At 35.1% G+C, this 22239-nt stretch overlaps 2 protein-coding genes across 3 annotated transcripts in view; one reads left to right on the plus strand and one right to left on the minus strand.

Moving 5' to 3' along the window:
• Positions 1 to 533: 533 nt before the first annotated feature.
• On the minus strand, positions 534 to 1894 carry LOC132561538 (protein ATP6V1FNB-like). The gene has a single exon (XM_060226240.1). The coding sequence runs from the start codon at positions 1892 to 1894 to the stop codon at positions 1319 to 1321; it is 576 nt and encodes a 191-aa protein (XP_060082223.1). The 3' UTR covers positions 534 to 1318.
• Positions 1895 to 2073: 179 nt separating this feature from the next.
• Positions 2074 to 22239, plus strand: part of LOC132561517 (F-box/LRR-repeat protein 5-like) — a 63879-nt gene continuing 43713 nt past the window's right edge. For both annotated transcript variants that reach the window (XR_009554710.1, XM_060226218.1), the window contains exons 1-8: positions 2074 to 2163; positions 3745 to 4080; positions 4462 to 4591; positions 5935 to 6150; positions 8753 to 8934; positions 9260 to 9373; positions 15100 to 15182; positions 15546 to 16601. Coding sequence is in view for 1 of the 2 variants with exons in the window: in XM_060226218.1 (XP_060082201.1) it covers positions 2074 to 2163; positions 3745 to 4080; positions 4462 to 4591; positions 5935 to 6150; positions 8753 to 8934; positions 9260 to 9373; positions 15100 to 15182; positions 15546 to 16601 (2207 nt within the window). In the remaining variant the exon portion in view is untranslated. The remainder of the gene's footprint in view (positions 2164 to 3744; positions 4081 to 4461; positions 4592 to 5934; positions 6151 to 8752; positions 8935 to 9259; positions 9374 to 15099; positions 15183 to 15545; positions 16602 to 22239) is intronic.

Consider the following 22239-nt stretch of genomic DNA (forward strand, 5'->3'; position numbering starts at 1 on the left):
AACACGTATTGTCAGAAAAAGTATTAGAAACGCTGTTATGCAGTGTAAGTGCATATTGTAATATATTCTACCCTGCAGATACAAATATCGACTTTCTATTCATACGTATACATACATTGGCCTAGTGTTAGGTAAACTCTCAAGAGTAAACCCTACACAAACGGAACAGCACAAAACAGCTTTATTACCTCTCTATGAATAATTAAAATCCATACGGAGACCCATTTTATCGCAATATCTACTTCAATACATGCAAGTACATGAACAAGAAACTTAGTTTAGCTAGTCTTTGGTTTAGCATAAGGGTACACAGACGAAAATTGTTCAAGGGTAACACAAACGGGTCAAAAGTTGCATCTCAATGTGTTGCTATCGAGTAGCTGGGTCAGTAAACCAACAGACTTTATATATTTCACGTACTTCTTTCCTTTTTTTCTGTAAATGAGTAACGCATAATGCAGTTATGTAACACATCAAACAGAAAAAGAAATTAACTAGAAATGTTTTTTGAAAGTATTTTTATGCATGTTTTTTTTCTTCAAGTGGTGTAAAGCTAGTAATATACATGTATAAAACCTACATTTAATTATACTTAAGCCCGCTAAGGTATACACGCCAGTGATTCTTATGTACAAATAGAACATAATAGTATGATATATGTACAGGTATTTGCAACATTGGATAATAGACAAAATCTGCCAGTTTTGGACGGACGGCACTGATTAAGGGTTGAAAAGAGAAATGGATGAGTTTTCTCTTATCGATTATGATATGTACAATTGTATATATAATTCAAGTTAAACTTTTCACACAATATGGATATGTACACGTTTTCATATTGCATTATCACATTAAAATACATACAAACAACATATACTAGAGAATGCTACTTTGAGCAAATGAAATTAGTTTTCACGTTGTGGTTGACGTGTCCTTCTTAAATATAAAATTGGACAAACGTCGAAAATTCCAATAATTGATTGCTATAAAATGTAGTAAGTCACACATATTTTCACTCGAATAGAATTACAACAAACAATTAAACAAACTTTTATCACAAATACGATCCAACAATGGTACAGGTATATATACACGTTCCAATGTCTCCATGTAGAATGTTCAGATACTTTCTTCTCAACACTACCAACAGTACATATTCACGAACACGGTTACGGACGAGACGAACAGCGACACAGTGTCCACGGGTGATATCACAAAATGCTTTAGTTTTTTTTTTCTCCATAAATAATACTTTTGCAGAAGACTTAATAATTAACTCAGTTCAGTAAATTAATCATTCTTGAATTAACTGTTACCTTTACACATCAACAGCGGGGCTAGTAGGAATACCAGTCCTTGTATAAAAGGTGTCTGCAACTATTCTTGTACGTCCAAACGGAGGTTTCTTAATCTCACTTTTCTTCACAACATCTCCCAACCGCCATCCGTATTCCCAGGAACTAAGTAGAGGGAACTGGAATTTGTCCTCTGGACTTTCCTTGTATCTGTCACAAAGATATTGGTATCGACCTCTTCCCTCTTTAGTGAATCCGTCGTACAGCTTACTTCTAACATGTGGTGTAACTGGATGCATCGCAACACTCAGTAGTTCGCCAGTATTTCTTTCTTTAAATGGAACATTTTGAAAATCTGACTTTTTCTTGTTAAACCGTTTAGGTGTTTTGTCCGCTGGTAATTTGTTAAATAAATCCGCCGCCGGTTTCGGTGCGTTTTGGATATTTCTTTTCATAGCCTCTGACTGTTTGGACTGTGACAGTGGATTACCTTTCGCTGAATTTGAAAAGAACCACACAAGCCTTGTATCACGCTCCTTGTTGTATGATTCTTCCAAAAACTTTTGTTTCTGCGTACTCGCAGGATAATTTCGGGCCATCTTGTGAATTCCGGCCGGATTCTCCCAGTTAAGAAACTGCTGTATAAGACTCCCTAATCTTCCGAAGTTTTGATATGCCGCGACACCGCTCGAGCGACCATAGCAACACGACGCGTCACAATCACACGAGAATTAAACGAGATTCTTCGATATTTCAACACTTCCTACCAAAACACAACATGGCGCCGAAATCCTGGCCTGATGAAGTAGACGTTTTCACTATTCCTCATTCTAGAATGAAGGAATTAGTGCAGAAATATTTAAACATGGTACGCACGTCCGTTGAGATATGATGCTTCGACAACATGCATGAACATTTTCTGACGATTACGTAAACTGCTGATTTTAGTTTCATACTGTGAAGTTTGATGACAAAAATAGTTTTAACGCCGTCTTTTATAGCGATGTTGTCATCTATATACATATCATTTTACAATACTTTACTTTTTTATCTTAAATACATATGTGATGCATAATTTCATATTGAAAAACAGTTTTTTAATTGCGAAATTCGGACCCCCTGACGTACTGCGTCACACTCAATGTAAGAAGTTTGAGTCCCAATGATCTGATAATAGATCCTTGATGTCTGGAGTTTTCTTTACATGCGTTTTGTTTATTTCTAAAATATTATCAGAAAAAAAATTCTTGACAAAATGAATTTGTCGTTCTGTGAAATGATGTATTGGATGACATTATTTCAGACACTCTGTCAAGTTGTACCTCAATTACAATTCAATTTCAATCATATGGTGCAAATTTACAATAAAGTTGGCAATAATTTCTATTGAGGAAATTGTTATCTGACCAGATTTTGCAGAGTATCAAATCATAGGTTCATGAATGATCTCAGCAAACACGGATGATGAATTAAATTTTCAGACAATATAATTATGAATATGAAATAATAATATATTTCAGATTAAGGCAACAGTTTTTTTTAGTATAGGCTTGTAAACTTTATTCAGTTTCTTGGTATGAGACATTGCATCTGTTATGTATATGTATTTAATAATCTTGTGGTAAACTGATAATTTACTTTTTAAATTTGGGTAAAATATGTTTATTCTTTTACTCATAAAGCAAGATATGACTATTATGATTTATTTTTGTCTGATTATGATTTTTACAACTACTTGGCATTACATGTTCATGATAAATGTAAAACCCATTTCACATATGTTTATAGACTATTGAGTAATTATATTAGTGTTGTTAGTATGATTTTGTGTACATATACAAACCATTTTCCAATTATATATGTAATATATGTATATAGTTAACTTTACATAGACCTTTTTCTATTGAATGTGTATACCTTTCTCCCTTTAGATATTAAAATCTTCTCCCATGAAATACATAGACCTCTTCCAATTAAATGTATAGACCATTTACCAGTTAAATATTCAGATATAAACCCATTAAACATGTAGACCTTTTCCCTAGTAGATATATAGACATTTTCCCATTAGATATATAAAGCCCTTCCTGATAATTACAAAAATCTTTTCCCCATTGGATATAGGCCTTTTCCTATTAAATATATTGACCCCTTCAAATTAAATACATAGAATTTTTCACATAAGATACACAAGCCCCTTCAAGTTAAATACATAGAACTTTTCCCCCATCAGATATTAAATTCATTTTAAATTCATTATACAGGCCCCTTAAAATAAGATCCATAGAGCTTTTCCCCTTCTATAGATATATACATCTTCTATTCAAATGTAAAGAATTTTCTCCATGAGATGTATAAATCTCTAACCATTAATTAGGTTGAATCTTGTTTGTAGAATTCATATGGTTATGTGCTTTTACTGAAATTGAAATATTTTGTTCTGTTATAGGTTTCTGACATCAACTTTACAAATGTTGGACACCTGACATCATTATTGGAGAATCTGTGCAACACCTTCAAAGAGTTCCACAACCATGAGCAAGTAGAAAACCAGTTCATCATGAATAAACTTAAGGAAAAACTCAAGTGTCTGTCCATAAAGAACCATGCGGTCTGTAACTGTCACTCTGACAACAGACTGACCGAGATGTTGAACCTGTTTCAGGATGGGTACAAGTGTACAGAGAAAACAGATGCTGATAGAGTGAATTATGGAATCAAACTAAGAACTGCTTTGGAAGATTTTACAAATAACTTCCTCCCTCATATGGAAGAGGAAGAAGAGGTTAGCTGAAATCTTTATTATGTATTGATTTGAAACTGATATTAAACACTGCTGAACCCATGTCTGATTAACACAACATGTTAGGGACTGTACGAGATAACAAAGTCGTTGAGATATTACGAATGACCAGATTTTGATATGTGAAAATATGTGTATACATATGATGAAACCTAAGTAAAACAAACATTTTACAGGGACTAATTGTACGTCTTGGCATACAGAACACCTCTTTACTATGTCTTACTGATTAGATAAATGAGAAAAAAGTTTCATTTTACTAGATGTGTTTTATTTCATTTCAGAATGACAGTTTAAAAAAAGGCTTCTTTAGATATCGTGGAATGTCTTTGTTAAAGGATGATATTTTGATTCATTTTTCAGATTTTTCAGCCAATGCTAATTAAGTACTTTAGTTATGATGAACTATGTGACATCAAGAATGAAGTTCTCATACATCATTCAATCAGCACTGGGCAGAAGGAAGCAAAACTGGAGGAAGAAGAATTGATTTGTAGGTATTCAAAATGATAAAGCTGTAAATGACAAAAAAATTTACTTGAATTTTGGTGTCTTTGATAGTTGTTTGAATCAGTTAGTGCTTAGAATGAGTGACATTTCCAGAGAGGAGATATAACAGCTAGCCAGTGTAACATTTTAAAATGTTTTGAAGGACCATGAACATTAGTTGTGCTGATTATAGTGATTCTTCAATTTATTTTTTTTTTTTCTGGATCGAAACTAAACTTATTCAACTTTTAGCAGAGATACATAAGTTCACAGAATGAAAATCTATAATTTGAGGTAAAATATTAGAAAATGCATCAAGGTGACCCTTTGTTACTACAAAAGATGGCCTAGAATTGAATCAGTAGTCAAAGTGTATAAATATTATAATTACTGGAAAGCAAAAACATTAATCGGTTAATTGTCTCAGACAAACCGAACCATAACAGGATTACCAACATTTCATGTTTAACTTTGAAATTGATATAAATTGGCCTGTTTAGATCATAGAGCTTGACTATTGAGATTATGAATCTGTCATATCCCTGCTCTATACGACGCAATACATAAGTCAACAAGACTACAAAAGATGGCCTCTGCTATAACTACTTATCTTATATACTTATCTTATATACTTAAATAGCTACTTAACAATTCTATTTGTATTCAAAATTGTTTCCTGTCAACTCAAAGTAGAAATTGTGACTAGATTACTAACAGACAATAGGTCAACAAGCTAGCCGTGTGTAAGCAATGTATGATCTTTGGTGTTGTTCTAATGCGCATCTCTTTTGGGTACCTATGGTTTATGGATAATCTTACTGTAATATACGCATATACATGAAGTATGGCACTAGTCACAGATTATGATAGAGGAGCCTGCTGTACAGCATAACTATGGTGAAGGGTTATTGGATAATTGAAATGCTAATCGGATAACAAGCTAAGGCTCCTACTGAACTGGGAACTGGATATCCAAATACCCATTCCAGCACTAGATAATATCATTCTAAAATCAAGGCTACAGTTATGAATAAAAATAGTTTCTGGAGACTTGGGCATGTATTCTTTTCTTCAGTAAACTTCGGTTTACACAATGACTATATACAGAAGTGAAAATGTTTAAAAACCTAGGTGAAGCATGTTACATTATCTGAATGGAGAATCTTTAATTGGTTTTGTTTTCATTAATTAAGAAGAATTATATTAATCTGTAGGTCAAGATCAAATCAAATTTACATTATTTTGCTGAGAAATGACAATAGTACAACTTGCAGAGTAAATCTGCAGGGGTAAATCAGGATTTATTATAGTTTGTAAAGAAGTTGTTATCAATGTTTGCATTGATAGGTGATGAGTTCCATGAGAAAGAGGAGTGGGAGAAGTCGGAGAAGGAGGTGGAATACAAGGGGATAGACACACTACCAGAAGAACTGATGTTGAAAGTCTTCTCCCATCTCGACCCTCGCCAGCTCTGTCGCTGTGCTCAGGTGTCTCAACGCTGGAATGCATTGTCTATTGATGGCTCCTTGTGGAAAACCATACTACCTGTTCAGTGGTCTATGGGTAAGTTACATGCTTTGAAAGTAATTTTATGGTGTCAAGTTCACTGTTCTTGAACTGTATGAAGTATGTCTGTCTTAATGTTGTTGCAAAAGACTTCATTGTTAGATGGCAGTAAACCAATACCAAGGTAAGGCTAATCAATTGCATGTATTTTCAAGATATTGGTTTATACTTAAATATCTGCAAGACAAATGAGGCTGGGGTGCCCCAGTTGGTAGAGCTTGGGAATATGTAACATGAAATGATGTTCCAATGTGTACAGTTTGAGACTTACTATAGGTGACATTGACAGGTTGTTTCTTAAGCTTAGGAAGCTGAGAACCAGGCTTAATTGTGTTGTAGTGATTGTGTCCTTCGGCAAGACACTTTTAAGGAATAGCTGTAGATAGCATGTGAAGGGCCTCTCATAGTTTGCTCGTTGAGATAGCTACAAACTACTACACGAATACCCTGACACAAAATGACCTTGGCTGTTCACAGGGTGATGATGAAACAACAGCTAAACCTAAAAAACTGCCTGACTGTGGCAGGTGAAAGAAATGCATTGTGAATAGACCAGGTGTGGTGTCATTTTATTGTATCTAGCTGAGACTTTTAACTCAGATGGCACTTAAATGATTGTCGATGACTAGACCACCATCAATAGAATTTCATATATGCTACTTAAGTAATGTTAGGACTTACAAACATTAGACTTTATAAGGTGTCAAAAGCAGTTAAAGGGAGATAATCATATTTTAATGATACCAGTTTATTTTAAAGTATAATTGTATATTTTTCATTGTGATCTGTTAAATATATTTTCATCAATATCATTACAGGTGATTCTGCATTTTGTGAAAGAGTTTAATCATTTACTCATTTTTAATTTTAGTGTTTCGATATTTACTTGTCACCTTGTGAAGATATTTTTCACATCAAAATGAACTATACAATTCATTTGTATTTTTCACTTTTGGCTCAATCCATAGTTTATAAGGATTTCATTCAGATATGGTAGGGTTGGTATGATGTGAATGTTCCAATGTTGCCTATTAAATTTGTCATCAGGGATGAATGTCTGTGCTACAACTGAAGGGAATTCAATGAAACTTCAATAGTATATAGGAGATGATACAGCAGTGTGTTGTGTATCATTTTAATATCTGCTTATTGCAAGGTGAAAGACGCATTAATATCAAACATCAAATTACAGCATATTTCAATTGTTATGACCAGCATTCGGACTTGTCCAAAGTTTTGTGGATGTATTAACCCACAATCTGAAGATGACAGGCTTTTAAAAATCGTCCTATATCTTCGGTCCCTCAGTTTGTCTGTAAACAATACTTGTTATCACTTGATAGGGACTTGAATCTTTCTCAAATTTCATATTAGATTGTCCATGATGTCAAGTTGACCTTTTGATGTTGGGATGAGAAAACAACTTAGGTATATACATAGGTTTCTGTTGGCCCCTACTTATGCCCTTTTTATGGTCCCTACTTGTGATGTTTCGATTTTGAGACAGATCGGAGTATTAAAATGGCTGACCGGTGGCGATCTTGGATTTTGGCAATGAAAGACAGTTAATGCTATTTTGTGAGAAATACTGGATGCGTCTTGCTCAATTTTTATATGTAGGTTCCTCTTAGTTCCTAGTGGTACCTTTTTGATTATAGTACTGATCAGAAAAACAAAATGGCTGACAGATGGCTACCTTAGATTTGATAATTAAAGATGAAAGAGGAGAAAGAATAGAAAAGAACTGAAATGCTCCAACTTTTTTAGGAAAAATCAATATGAAATATGGTGATCGCAAAGATTACTCTGGATCTGGATGTGTGTTATATGTACCATATTCTGGTCCGTATGATCTTCTGAATGTTTGAACAAAGTTGCTGTGTAAATGAATCATTTACAGTTCCTGTTTATCCCTGGTATGTTTGAATACAGGAAAGGCATTGCATTGTGTACAACTTAAGGTCATAGTGAGGACCAGAGGTCAAATAAAACCTTTTTGTCTTTATCAAAGCTCATGATTTGCTGAAAGTCTCAGAAAATTTGGGGATGTTTGGAAATCTGTACCATTGTGCACAAACTGATCACTGAAGTCAAAGGTCATGTTGAGTCCAAATTCAAGTTAATTATCTGCTCCTTAACTTCTGAGTCATTTTAAGTGGATTAAAGAAATGTTATGGACACAGGATGACATTGCTATGTGTTGTTTACCATTTCTTGGCCACATTAAGTCCAATTTTCTGTCTTAGGCTTCACATCTGTATGTAGGATGAAAAACATTTTGTTACATACCATTTTGGAATGTGCATTCTACATTATTTGGAGATATCAATGATCGAAATCATAATAATTTAATGTTGACTTTCATGCTATTTTAGATGATATAGTGACCAAAGTCTTCACATAATTATATTTTTTATTGAAATAGGAAAACTGAAAGAGAGCAAAATTTGGAAATCATTGCCTGTACAGTCTAATTTCATAGAATTTTTTGGAGCAAATCTTTTAAGAATTTTGGCTCAAAGTGGCATGGCAGTACTGCTGGCTTCTCTGGACTTTTTCCTTTATGAACACTATTAAGTTTTTTTTGTCCATTCAACAGGTCAGTGGTCATTTGTTCCTAAGCTGGACTGTGATTTGGAGGAGGAAAAGGTGAACATCAACAAGGAGTTAATGACCGATGTTTTGTCGGATGAGATGGTAGACGAGGATGCTGACCGGGATGAATCTGGAGGAGATGAGAGCGACAACAATGTAGATGATGAGTGTATGGAGGACAAACAGGTCAGGGTTGTGCATACATCAGCTTCATAAAGAAAAATAGTAGTGATGAAATTTACACCAAGTAGAATGGCTATGGAATAAATTTGTGAACCTGGCCTCATTGCCTGTCATGATTAATTCTTTAAAACCTAGACTGTAATAGATTTTTTGTTAGCCTAAACATAACACACAGTTTTGTACCTGGTATTTATGTGTCTGTACCACTTATTACAAGTCAGTTCTCTTAGTATTTCTCAAATTATTGTATTTCTGCTTTATACAAGAAGAACATCTGCAATTGAACAAAGTTTTTGGAGTTGATTAAAAATGCCTCATTTTATTTCAGATCCGTAAAGAGGCGGCCATGTTGACATCCCTGGTGAAGTACCTGTTGCCAAGAGTTGGTTCTTATGTCAAATCTTGTTACCTTGGATACAGTAAGGGACTTGTTAATGGACTGGTAAGTCAGTCTAGCTTGTTACCTGGGATACAGTATGGGACTTGTTAATGGACTGATTGGTCAGTCTAGCTTGTTACCTAGGATACAGTAAGGGACTTGTTAATGGACTGGTAAGTCAGTCTAGCTTGTTACCTGGGATACAGTATGGAACTTGTTAATGGACTGATTGGTCAGTCTAGCTTGTTACCTGGGATACAGTATGGAACTTGTTAATGGACTGGTAAGTCAGTCTAGCTTGTTACCTAGGATACAGTAAGGGACTTGTTAATGGACTGATTGGTCAGTCTAGCTTGTTACCTAGGATACAGTAAGGGACTTGTTAATGGACTGATTGGTCAGTCTAGCTTGTATACTTGTTAATGGACTCCATACAGTATGGAACTTGTTAATGGACTGATTGGTCAGTCTAGCTTGTTACCTGGGATACAGTATGGAACTTGTTAATGGACTGATTGGTCAGTCTAGCTTGTTACCTGGGATACAGTATGAAACTTGTTAATGGACTGATTGGTCAGTCTAGCTTGTTACCTGGGATACAGTATGGAACTTGTTAATGGACTGATTGGTCAGTCTAGCTTGTTACCTAGGATACAGTAAGGGACTTGTTAATGGACTGAGTAAGGGATACTTGTTAATGGACTGTCAGTCTAGCTTGTTACCTGGGATACAGTATGGAACTTGTTAATGGACTGATTGGTCAGTCTAGCTTGTTACCTGGGATACAGTATGGAACTTGTTAATGGACTGATTGGTCAGTCTAGCTTGTTACCTAGGATACAGTAAGGGACTTGTTAATGGACTGATTGGTCAGTCTAGCTTGTTACCTGGGATACAGTATGGGACTTGTTAATGGACTGGGTAAGGCTCTTGTTAATGGACTGATTGGTCAGTCTAGCTTGTTACCTAGGATACAGTAAGGGACTTGTTAATGGACTGATTGGTCAGTCTAGCTTGTTACCTGGGATACAGTATGGGACTTGTTAATGGACTGGTAAGTCAGTCTAGCTTGTTACCTAGGATACAGTAAGGGACTTGTTAATGGACTGATTGGTCAGTCTAGCTTGTTACCTAGGATACAGTACTTGTTAATGGACTAAGCTCTTGTTAGCTTGTTATGGACTGATTGGTCAGTCTAGCTTGTTACCTGGGATACAGTAGGGACTTGTTAATGGATACAGTCTAGCTTGTTACCTAGGATACAGTAAGGGACTTGTTAATGGACTGGTAAGTCAGTCTAGCTTGTTACCTAGGATACAGTAAGGGACTTGTTAATGGACTGGTAAGTCAGTCTAGCTTGTTACCTGGGATACAGTAAGGGACTTGTTAATGGACTGGTAAGTCAGTCTAGCTTGTTACCTAGGATACAGTAAGGGACTTGTTAATGGACTGGTAGGTCAGTCTAGCTTGTTACCTAGGATACAGTAAGGGACTTGTTAATGGACTGGTAAGTCAGTCTAGCTTGTTACCTGGGATACAGTATGGGACTTGTTAATGGACTGGTAAGTCAGTCTAGCTTGTTACCTGGGATACAGTATGGGACTTGTTAATGGACTGGTAAGTCAGTCTAGCTTGTTACCTGGGATACAGTAAGGGACTTGTTAATGGACTGATTGGTGAGTCTAGCTTGTTACCTGGGATACAGTATGGGACTTGTTAATGGACTGGTAAGTCAGTCTAGCTTGTTACCTGGGATACAGTAAGGGACTTGTTAATGGACTGGTAAGTCAGTCTAGCTTGTTACCTGGGATACAGTAAGGGACTTGTTAATGGACTGGTAAGTCAGTCTAGCTTGTTACCTGGGATACAGTAAGGGACTTGTTAATGGACTGATTGGTCAGTCTAGCTTGTTACCTAGGATACAGTAAGGGACTTGTTAATGGACTGATTGGTCAGTCTAGCTTGTTACCTAGGATACAGTAAGGGACTTGTTAATGGACTGATTGGTCAGTCTAGCTTGTTACCTAGGATACAGTATGGGACTTGTTAATGGACTGATTGGTCAGTCTAGCTTGTTACCTAGGATACAGTAAGGGACTTGTTAATGGACTGATTGGTCAGTCTAGCTTGTTACCTAGGATACAGTAAGGGACTTGTTAATGGACTGATTGGTCAGTCTAGCTTGTTACCTGGGATACAGTATGGAACTTGTTAATGGACTGATTGGTCAGTCTAGCTTGTTACCTAGGATACAGTAAGGCTCTTGTTAATGGACTGATTGGTCAGTCTAGCTTGTTACCTAGGATACAGTAAGGGACTTGTTAATGGACTGATTGGTCAGTCTAGCTTGTTACCTGGGATACAGTATGGAACTTGTTAATGGACTGATTGGTCAGTCTAGCTTGTTACCTGGGATACAGTATGGAACTTGTTAATGGACTGGTAAGTCAGTCTAGCTTGTTACCTGGGATACAGTAAGGGACTTGTTAATGGACTGATTGGTCAGTCTAGCTTGTTACCTGGGATACAGTAAGGGACTTGTTAATGGACTGATTGGTCAGTCTAGCTTGTTACCTAGGATACAGTAAGGGCCTTGCTTAATGGACTGATTGGTCAGTCTAGCTTGTTACCTAGGATACAGTAAGGGACTTGTTAATGGACTGATTGGTCAGTCTAGCTTGTTACCTAGGATACAGTATGGGACTTGTTAATGGACTGATTGGTCAGTCTAGCTTGTTACCTCCATACAGTAAGGCTCTTGTTAATGGACTGATTGGTCAGTCTAGCTTGTTACCTAGGATACAGTAAGGCTCTTGTTAATGGACTGATTGGTCAGTCTAGCTTGTTACCTAGGATACGGTAAGGGCCTTGCTTAATGGACTGATTGGTCAGTCTAGCTAGCTTCCTGTCATAAATTTCTGTTAAAAATTGGAAGTTAAAGAGTTTAGGCACACTACTTTTGTACATGGTTCTTTTCTTTATTACTGATTTGGAGAACCCCATGTACTGTTACTAGGTGTGTAGTTTGCTGGTGTTAAACCCATCAGTACATAAAAAATGATACTGTCACATATCTGTAAAATATCTCGAAACCTTCTCAGTACTATCCTGGAGGATAGCTGGCCAGTAGTGTAATCTTGTTGTGGAATACATAAAAAATTTGAAGGTCACAGATGTGTTACCTTTCCAAACACTATTCAAGAGTTAATGCTACAGGCCTTTGGGTCCTCTTGTTTAAAAGGCTGAATAAATAATTCTCTATGGACAAAAATGGTGAGACAAGTGAATGAATGGTCACAGAATTTACAATTGGACCTTAGATATTAGATTGGGATTTCTTTGATAGTGATACTAAGTGAGTAACAGACTTTTGTTCTTTTGTACATAACTACATCAGGTATTAATGAGCCACACCTTGCTATCAGAAAACTGAGGCAGGTGTAGACCATAATCCTTCCTCTGCCTGGTATTGTTATAAGATGCTGAAAGTGTGTGCCAAACTTTTAAAATCTTTACATTCTATTTGGGTAAGATATCAAAATTTTTACAGGTCCTAAATAAATTTTACGGATTCATATAACAAGATTTTCATTTGAAAACTACAATTTTCTTTTCAACTTTGTCAATCTGAACAGGACATTTTGTAAGGTAAACTAGAAAAATTTACAAGGCAAAGGAAACTGGTACTAGACAATGTTGTTATACTATTATATGCCATAAGTAAAAACTTTTAAGATCACAGAATGTAACTTGAATTTCAATTTCATGCCAGCTTGTGTAAAGACATAGTTCCATGCTGGTTCTTTTAATTCAGCTTCAGGGTTGTTTTTACACCCATAAGATATCTTATATATGTATATTGTTTTATCTAGATTCTCAATAGTCATGAAAGAAGCAATCAGCGATGTTTTGACCACATTAGACTTTATTAATTGGTATAAATTTTGAAACAGTCAGAGATGTCACAGGGGCCAATATACGGTCTCATTCCAAAGGAGATTTAGTCTTCAAATTTCCCTGATCCAGAATTTTTTCTCTGATGTCTGATGATGATGCATATTTGAACCTTAAAAGCATGTTTTTTTTAACCAAAATAGGATCTCCCAAAAAAAAAAAATGTGAAGGGTAGATTGTTATCGTTGTTAACAAATCTGCTTGAAAAACAAACTCTTTTGTTATGTCTTCTTGACCTATATATACAGAGTCACTGAAGTGCTTGAAAGTATGTTTTTGCCAGAGCTTTTTTGCAAAGCATCTAATCAACATCACTTGTTGTGATGGTATGCGGTCTGTCATCATGTCCTAGCATAATGCCAAGTATTATGAAGGTTATGTGAAATCTATAGGAAAACAGGTGCAAACAACAGTGGAATACTTGACACTTTCTTTAAAAAGTTGGGGCGAACCAAAGTCAAATGTTTCAGACACATGTGAGACAGCAGGTCCCACGATGGGCGCTGGTCTAAGTGATAAACATTGTTCTAACTGCAGAAAAGAGGCTCCAGTTTGATGAAAGGACTGATAAGTGTAGGGGTATTATTTTCATTCCTGATGCTGACTTGTGTTTAGAGTCCTTCAGACCCATTTCACTCTGGTCAATACTTTTAAACACAACAATAAACGTCGGTATCCTGCCTTTATAATTCAATAATTTGAATGAAAAATTAAGTCAATATGTTATTCAAATCACCCTACATCTGTGGTCTGATGTCCATCTGTAAACAATTTTTATTATTCCTATTTCTTGAGAAATACTGGATGGATCTTTTTCAAATATCAGGTGTAGGTTCCCCTTGGTCCGTAGTTGTGCCCATTTGATTGTAGAAATGATCAGAAATACAAAATGGCTGACAGGTGGCCATCTTGGAATACTTTTGTTTGCTAGTTTGTTATTGCTATTTCTTGAGAAGTACTCAAAGGATCTCTCAATTTTTTCTCAATTTTGCCCAGGGGCCATTTCCCGATTTACCCAGAAAAAGTCCTGTATTGTGACTGGTGAACCTCTTTGTCCGATGATTTTGGGCATTAAGCACCCAACTGTTCAAGAGTTGAAGACATTACAGAATCAATTATATATTACTATTCGTTATAAATAGAATTATTGATAATAGAATACTACTTACATTCAGTACTGCCATGTAACGATCGACCAGTATAGACTCTAGTAGAACTCTCCCATCTCTTTGGTTTAAATCTTCTTGCACACTTTTCTTTGTGATATTTAGAACTATCAGGCAATTATCTGCATTCTTTGTGCGAATTGTAATTCAAGTATTACTTTGTAAAGCCCTAAATTTGTGATATTTCAACATAGAAAGCATCTCAACATTGCCAAGCAAGAAACAGCACTAAATATGATTCACATGGAAGCTAGATATAGGTGTTTACAACACCATGAGCACAGAACCATATAAAGACTGTCCATAGAATGCAACCAAAGGCTTTATTAGTTGGTAAACATATAATTTATCTTTAGCTAAATGTTGCTTTCAAGTGACTGAGAATGAATATTGTATATATGTTTTGATTTGAAAAAAAAAGGAAGAAAAATTGCTGCTCTAAAACAATCAAAGATCAAAGCCCTATCAGACCTATTTTACTAGACTGACCAAAATTTTACCAAACCAGTCTGATGAGAGATGTTATGGTTGTTTGGCGAATACTGCTGTGGTTTATTGTAAATATAAGGCACTCTGAACAAGTAATGTGTACCTTTGATTAGATGATAATTTTTGCCATGATAACACTATTTAGTTCATAAAGTTTTCTTAACTCCCTTTTTTCTTCAGCTTTACAAGATTCTTTCTCAGTGTCCAAATATGGAGATCCTGGATTTGTCTCAAACAAGGATATCCGACATAGCTTTCAAAGGGTAAGTATTATGTGGTTGTGTTATTTGTTATATTCTTAAAGGAGTTATCCCCCTTCGTATTCAAAAGTAATAGTAGCCATGGAGACTTTATTTCATTCAGCTGAAGTAGTAAAAATTGTATTTTATTTGTAAAACTGATTTTTGTTTTCTTATTTAGTGATATGGCATGTATGTATCCCTCTTTGTAACTGTTACACACTCCAATGCAGCGACAAACAATTACTTCTAAAGTGAAGAGCTGTTGGTATTAGCAAATTAGAGTTAGTTGCTTTTGTTGTGGATGATCTTTTAAAATATGTATTTCATAATGTTTTGTAATGCTCACTGTTAAGAAATTTGAAATCTGGTTGTTTCTTTCATTAGGCTTGGCCGAAAGGGATGTGGATCTAAGCTGAGGCATCTCAATTTGGGCGGATGCTTTAACATCACTGACAGAACATTGGAAAGATTGTCTTCTGCTTTTGGTGATTTCTCCTACAATGAACGAAGTGTAATGTTTGCAAGTAAACTGGAGAAAAATGAAACTGAAGACAATGAAAAAGACCAAAGCAAAATCGATAAATGTGAAAAATGTCATATTTTAAAACAAGGCAAGGACACTAATGTGAATGGAATTAAAAAAAGTACAACAAGAGAAAAAGTTACAGAGCAAGAATGTATGGGATATGAAAGTAAAGTTGATATGGGTAAAGATGTATCTTCTCAGATTGAGGCTGCAGTTGATGCAAGTGTCTATGACAGTTGTGATTACAGCAACTTGAAGAAGCATCATGCATCAAACTTCGAAAATGTGTCAAATAAATCCATTCTTCCATATTTTGAAGAATCTTATTTACTTGAAAACTTGACTGATCAAAATGTGGGTCAGGCTCTTGAAAGAGCTTGTGATTACCTTGAAAATATGATGAAGAAAAGTCAAGATGTCTTTGACAAACCAAAGACATTAAAAGAAAGCTTTCAAAGACTTGGTGACAAAGAAAATTGTAATACGTCAGATGTGAGCGACGCGCAATGTTTGAACTATGTTGCCATTGCAGGTCATGGTACAGATCTGGTTGGTGAAGTTTACCACAATGATTCTACAGAATATTGTGATCAATGTAACATGTCTGCTAAACATTTGACTGAAGCAGATGATATTTGTTCACATTCATGTCAGACTACCATCAAGTTTTATGAGTCAAAGAAACCAAAAAGGACTACATGTGTTTCATTTGATCATCAAAACACAAACAAGCTACAGTCGGGTTCAATGGGTACCCAAGACTCAAAAGTCACCAGAGAAACTGGTGACAGTTTGAAAATCTGTGATAATGACCTTGATCTCAATGGTGAAGTTTTAAACTCTGACCCCAACTCTCGCTACCTGGAGTATTTGAGTCTATCTGGCTGTTACCATATCACAGATTCAGGGCTAAGGTGAGAATGAGTATGGCCAATGTGTTGTCAGTATGATGATATTTAGGTTTAATTTTATAATCAATGAGTCAGGAATTATGCTTTTGTTACAAGTACATACATATTATTAAATTAAATTTGGTTAAAAAGATGTCTTGGTAATTAGATAAAGTAAATCATCAATAAAAAAGCAATGGTAGGTGTTGTATTTGAATTATGCACACTAATTAGATAATTTGATGTTTTTTAATGTGAATAAGTCGATGCATTTAAATATCAAGTATTGGTATAATTCTTTTAAATCTAGTGATTATTTCGGATTTTAGGATAAGCAAAAACTATTTACCATTGTATTTTGTACTGAATTTTTTTCTTATTTAAATGTTTCAAAATGTATTAATTTAAAATCCTGTTTGAATGGTATAGATTTGTTTCTCTTTTTTTCCATTTCATACTGCATGTTGTATTTTGAACCTTTCTCTGCCATTTTTAGCTTGCTACACATGAAATACTAAGCATGTTTTCTGATATGTATTTCACTTAACTTTTTAATTCACCAATGAGAAATGTTGATTTTTAAAATTGGTAAAACTACAAGCAAGGCCTTAAATGAATAGATATTTTTTACAAATTGATACTTTCTAGAAGACATTACACATTGCCTTTGGTATCAGTAGCTTTGTTCAAATTCAGCAAATTCCATGAAGTGTAGTTTATGTAGTGGTATTTGTAGCAAAAGTCTGTAAAATAGTTTAGAACATGATTAAAATTGGAATTAATCGGCATGCTATTGATGACTTAAAATTCTCTAGGTACAACCTTTATGGTTAAGTTTCATGACATTTGTAAATAACTTTTATCTTGCAGTACCATGTGACCACAAAAATTCACTTTTGATTGATTATTTTTCTGAGACGCATATGCTTACATTTATTTACCAGTATATTTTGAAAGCTTATCTGTGAAATAGTAGCACACTTTCCAGTGTATTTTGAAAGTTTTTCTTCAGTAAAGTGAAGATTGACTTTGGAAGAATATATTTCACAAAAAAAAAAAAAAAAAGTTTGACAATATTAGATTTAATATTATAATGACATTACTGTTGATGTTGTATTGTTTCTGATAGAAAAGAAATGTATCTGTTTGAATGGCTTTTGTTAATTCAGGTCATATGTGCTGTAGATTGTGTATTTCTTGTGTGTCTTCTGTGCTTATCCTGTAACCTTTAAACAAGGGAGTCACAATGCAATATCTTAGTTAGTAGAGCATCAAAGTTTAATATCTTAGTCAGTAGAGCATCAAAGTTTGCAAGCTCAGGTGAAGATCCAAGTTACATAGTTTGATTTTTACGCTGAACAGTTTTTACTTCATAGATCATACTTGTGTTTTGAGCAAGATGCTTTACTTTATTGTTCTGGATAGCATTCAGCAGGCCTCCTGTATGTTGTTCAGTGAGGTAACCACCAGCTTATAGAAGGAAACCCCACATCATAATGACCCTGATAATTCATTATATACACTCATCAACCAAATAAGATATCCTGAACATTTTTAGGTCATCTGGACCCGAAGGGTCCGATGACCTATAGTCATCATGCTTCGTCCGTCGTTGTCCGCCGTGCGCCGTGCGCCGTGCGCCGTCCGCCGTGTGCCGTCCGTAAACTTTTCATTCAAACGACTTCTTCTCAAATACTAGAAGGTCTAGGGGGCTAATACTTGGCACAGAGGATACTGGCATGGAGCTCTACCAAGTTTGTTCAAATGAATGACCTTGACCCACTTTAAAGGTCACAGGGGTCAAATATGTTAAAATCTTTAAACAACTTCTTCTCATTAACCAAAAGGCTCAGAGTGTAGATATTGGGCCTGTGACATGCTGGGATGAAGGACTACCAAGTTTGTTCAAATGAATGACCTTGACCCACTTTAAAGGTCACAGGGGTCAAATATGTTAAAATCTTTAAACAACTTCTTCTCAATAACCAAAAGGCTCAGATTGCTGATATTGTGCCTGTGGCATGCTGGGATGAAGGGCTATCAAGTTTGTTTAAATGAATGACCTTGAACAACTTTCAAGGTCACAGGGGTCAAATATGTCAAAATCTTTAAATAACTTCTTCTCAAATACTAGAAGGCCTAGGGGGCTAATACTTGGCCCATAGCATGCTGGCATGGAGCCCTACAAAGTTTGTTCAAATGAATGACCTTGGCCCACTTTCAAGGTCACAGGGGTCAAATATGTTAAAATATACAAAGGACTTCATCTCAATAAGCAAAAGTCTATGAGTGCCGATATTGGGTCTGTAGCATGCTGGGAGGAAAGGTTACCAAGTTTATTTAAATGAATGACCTTGAACAACTTTCAAGGTCGCAGGGGTCAAATATGTCAAAATCTTTAAATAACTTCTTCTCAAATACTAGAAGGCCTAGGGGGCTAATAGTTGGCCCATAGCATGCTGGCATGGAGCCCTACAAAGTTTGTTCAAATGAATGACCTTGGCCCACTTTCAAGGTCACAGGGGTCAAATATGTTAAAATATACAAAGGACTTCATCTCAATAAGCAAAAGTCTATGAGTGCCAATATTGGGTCTGTAGCATGCTGGGAGGAAAGGCTACCAAGTTTATTCAAATGAATGACCTCAACCCACTTTCAAGGTCACAGGGGTCAAATATGTTAAAATATACAAACGACTTCTTCTCAGCAAGCAAAAGTCCATGAGTGCTGATATTGGGCCTGTAAGATGCTTGGAGGAGAGGCTACCAAGTTTGTTCAAATGAATGACCTCAACCCACTTTCTAGGTTTGGCTTGCTTTTTGTCAGATGACCGTTAAGGCCCATGGGCCTCTTGTATTACTAGTAGCTTCATGCCTTCTCATTATCATAATCTCTCAGCCGTGCTAATTAAGTTATCATGTTGTTCTATGTCCCTATACCTACTTTAGTTTTTGTAAATTGACATGATTAAACTTAATTGGTAAATGTGTGTGTCTGACTCTACAAAGCCAATATACTGGTAACTATTTAGAATTACCTAATATTAGAACATATCCAGGATACCTCACTATTGATGAGCTATGTGTTACCTGTACTGTCATAAATATTCAATTGAACTTTACTTGTAGTTTTACTGATAAGGCAACAGAGCATTTGTCATGTAGCATAAACTATTTACATTGATCTTCATTTTCTGACCTCAGTGAACTTTTTAAGGTTGTATATTATTGAAGAGAATTTTGTAGATGATCTTTTTTTTAACCCTATATTTAGTTATAGAACTCTACTTATTTGCATGTTTTTTACAGAATAGCTTTTGAAATAATGCTTCAAGTCTGCTATGAAAAATTGCCTTTAACACAACTGATGCAAATTGCATGTATTACAATGCACAATGCCTGAAGAGCCGGTAGTAAGATCCCATTTCGATCTGTGCTATTCATTTAAATACTTTTTTGAAAAGGAGCAAAGTGCCATCAATAGTGGACATGATTTATGTACAATTAGGTCCATTGTTACATATGATAAAGTGCAGTGAAGTGGTATTCATCATATTCAAATACATGATAATTTGATACATTTCTTCACAAATTAGATTTTGGAAAGGTATGGAAATTCAAATTTAATGATTGAAATGGCCTCTGTCATTTAGGAATGTTTTATAAAATAACATTTTACTGACAAGGGTGTCAAAACTGCACATTTAATGTTAGCTTTTTTATCAGGTTTTCAGTCATTCTTGCCAGATTTCATCTCATGATCAACATTTAAAATAAAGAAATGTAAAGGGCATCATGATTTCTTTGGTTCAAGTCCCTGGTATGTTTCTAGCTTTTGTAATATCCTAATAATTACAATAAATGATAAGACAAGTATCATTATTACCCCTTCTCACTTTGAGCATATCTCCACCCCTATTACTGATTGTACCAGTGGTTTGATCCAGAGCTTTTTGTGACCAGTTGAATCCAGTGATCAATCTACAATTAATTTTCATGACTGCTCTTTGACTTATCGCTGAAAACACGGATTCCAAAATGTAAGATGTTAAATGTAAAATTCTTTTATTCCCATCAAATTTCTATAAGTACAAGACTCAGGACTTGCATATAAATTTATAAATTTTTGTACAACTGCGTTTTAATCCCTAAACCTAGTTTGAAGTATCAATTTACATTCTGTAAATAAATATTGGAAATTTAGCTAGCTAATGTTAGAAAACCCACATGAAGTAATGGATATCTGATGTTCAGCTATAGGTTGAACATTGATTTCTTATCAATGTTGTCTTGCCTGTTTATTAACTAAGCAGAAATATTCTGCTGAAATTGATCAGTCAGCTGTACATGATATTTACTTACCTGTCCAGTTCCCTTATATATAAAGATTTGTGAATTTCTTCAGATCACCAACTATATATTGAAGTAGTGATTGATACATATAATTATGTATATAAAAGTAGATATAGTGTTGCCCATCTTATCATCACTAAAATTTCTGTTTTTTTAATGGTTGATGAGCTAAAAGGTACATGGGTTTAATGGCTAATGGCAATGGTGAAACGATTCGTTGAATATAAAAATTTAGATGGTAACAACACTTGCGTACTTGTCATTCACTGGCTAGCTAATTGCTAAAATTATCTCTTATTCATTCTTTATATAAATGTACTTGCCTTAGACTGCAGAAAAAAATACAGTGTTAGGATAGGTCATCTTGTAATATTACTAGCAGTTAAATGATTGTTTTGGTGGGGTACATAAACACTTCTAGATCTGCCAGGGTCAAACTACGATATTATTGGAAAAACCTAACAAGCGCCCATACAAGTCATGATGCCCTTTCAGTGATTCATTGATGCTAAACAATTATTTTGTTTATAAATAATGTACAGGTACTATATTACAGGTATTTATAAAGAGCTGTACCTCTGTATGAACTTTTCTAGACTGTAGACTTGTAGCAGAAAAGCAATTCTTTTTCATTAACACTAAAGAATTGGCAATGTCTGATTACTGATCAAAAGACTAGACTTGTAATTAAGCCTTGTATCCCCCAGTAAAACATTGGCGGTGGTCTCCTGTGGAAATTTGTTGAAATATATATGACAACTCTGTCCCTAGTGATTTTTTATTTACATGTTTTATTATGACAAGGTAGCCCATGGCTAATCAAGGATGAAGTAAATAGAGGATTAAATTGTAGACATCATTAGAAAAAGATCTCATTCAGCGTGCTTTTTTTTCTGTGTGTATCAATACCTCAAGTACTTTTAGAATGAATTACTAAAAAAACAAATTAACTGCCACTTACATAGACTGTGAGTGTATACACCTAGTTATAGTTGCTTGTAATTCTATAGTTTTAATGAATAATACTAATACCATCAACTGCCTAGAAATAGAGGGAGATCTGTCAGAATTACTAATTACTGAAATGGGAAATCAATGAATGAGTAAACGTACTGAACTATGTCTGCCTTACAGAGGTTACCTAGTTAATGCTGTTAACTTGTCTGATTCCAGACAGGAGGTTAAGACCTTTCTCTCAGTTAAGTTATGTAACTAATGCTGTTAACTTGTCTGATTCCAGGCAGGAGGTTAAGACCTTTTCTCTGAGATAAGTTATCAAACTAATACTGTTAACAGAGTTATTGCCCTTT

Source organism: Ylistrum balloti, unplaced genomic scaffold (genome assembly GCF_031769215.1).
Source record: "Ylistrum balloti isolate Yb309-2 unplaced genomic scaffold, AGI_CSIRO_Ybal_v1 Utg371224, whole genome shotgun sequence".
NCBI lineage: Eukaryota > Metazoa > Mollusca > Bivalvia > Pectinida > Pectinidae > Ylistrum > Ylistrum balloti.

Coding starts and splice junctions, on each gene's coding strand:
- LOC132561538 (XM_060226240.1), bottom strand. CDS start 1,894: ATGGCCCGAAATTATCCTGCGAGTACGCAGAAACAAAAGTTTTTGGAA.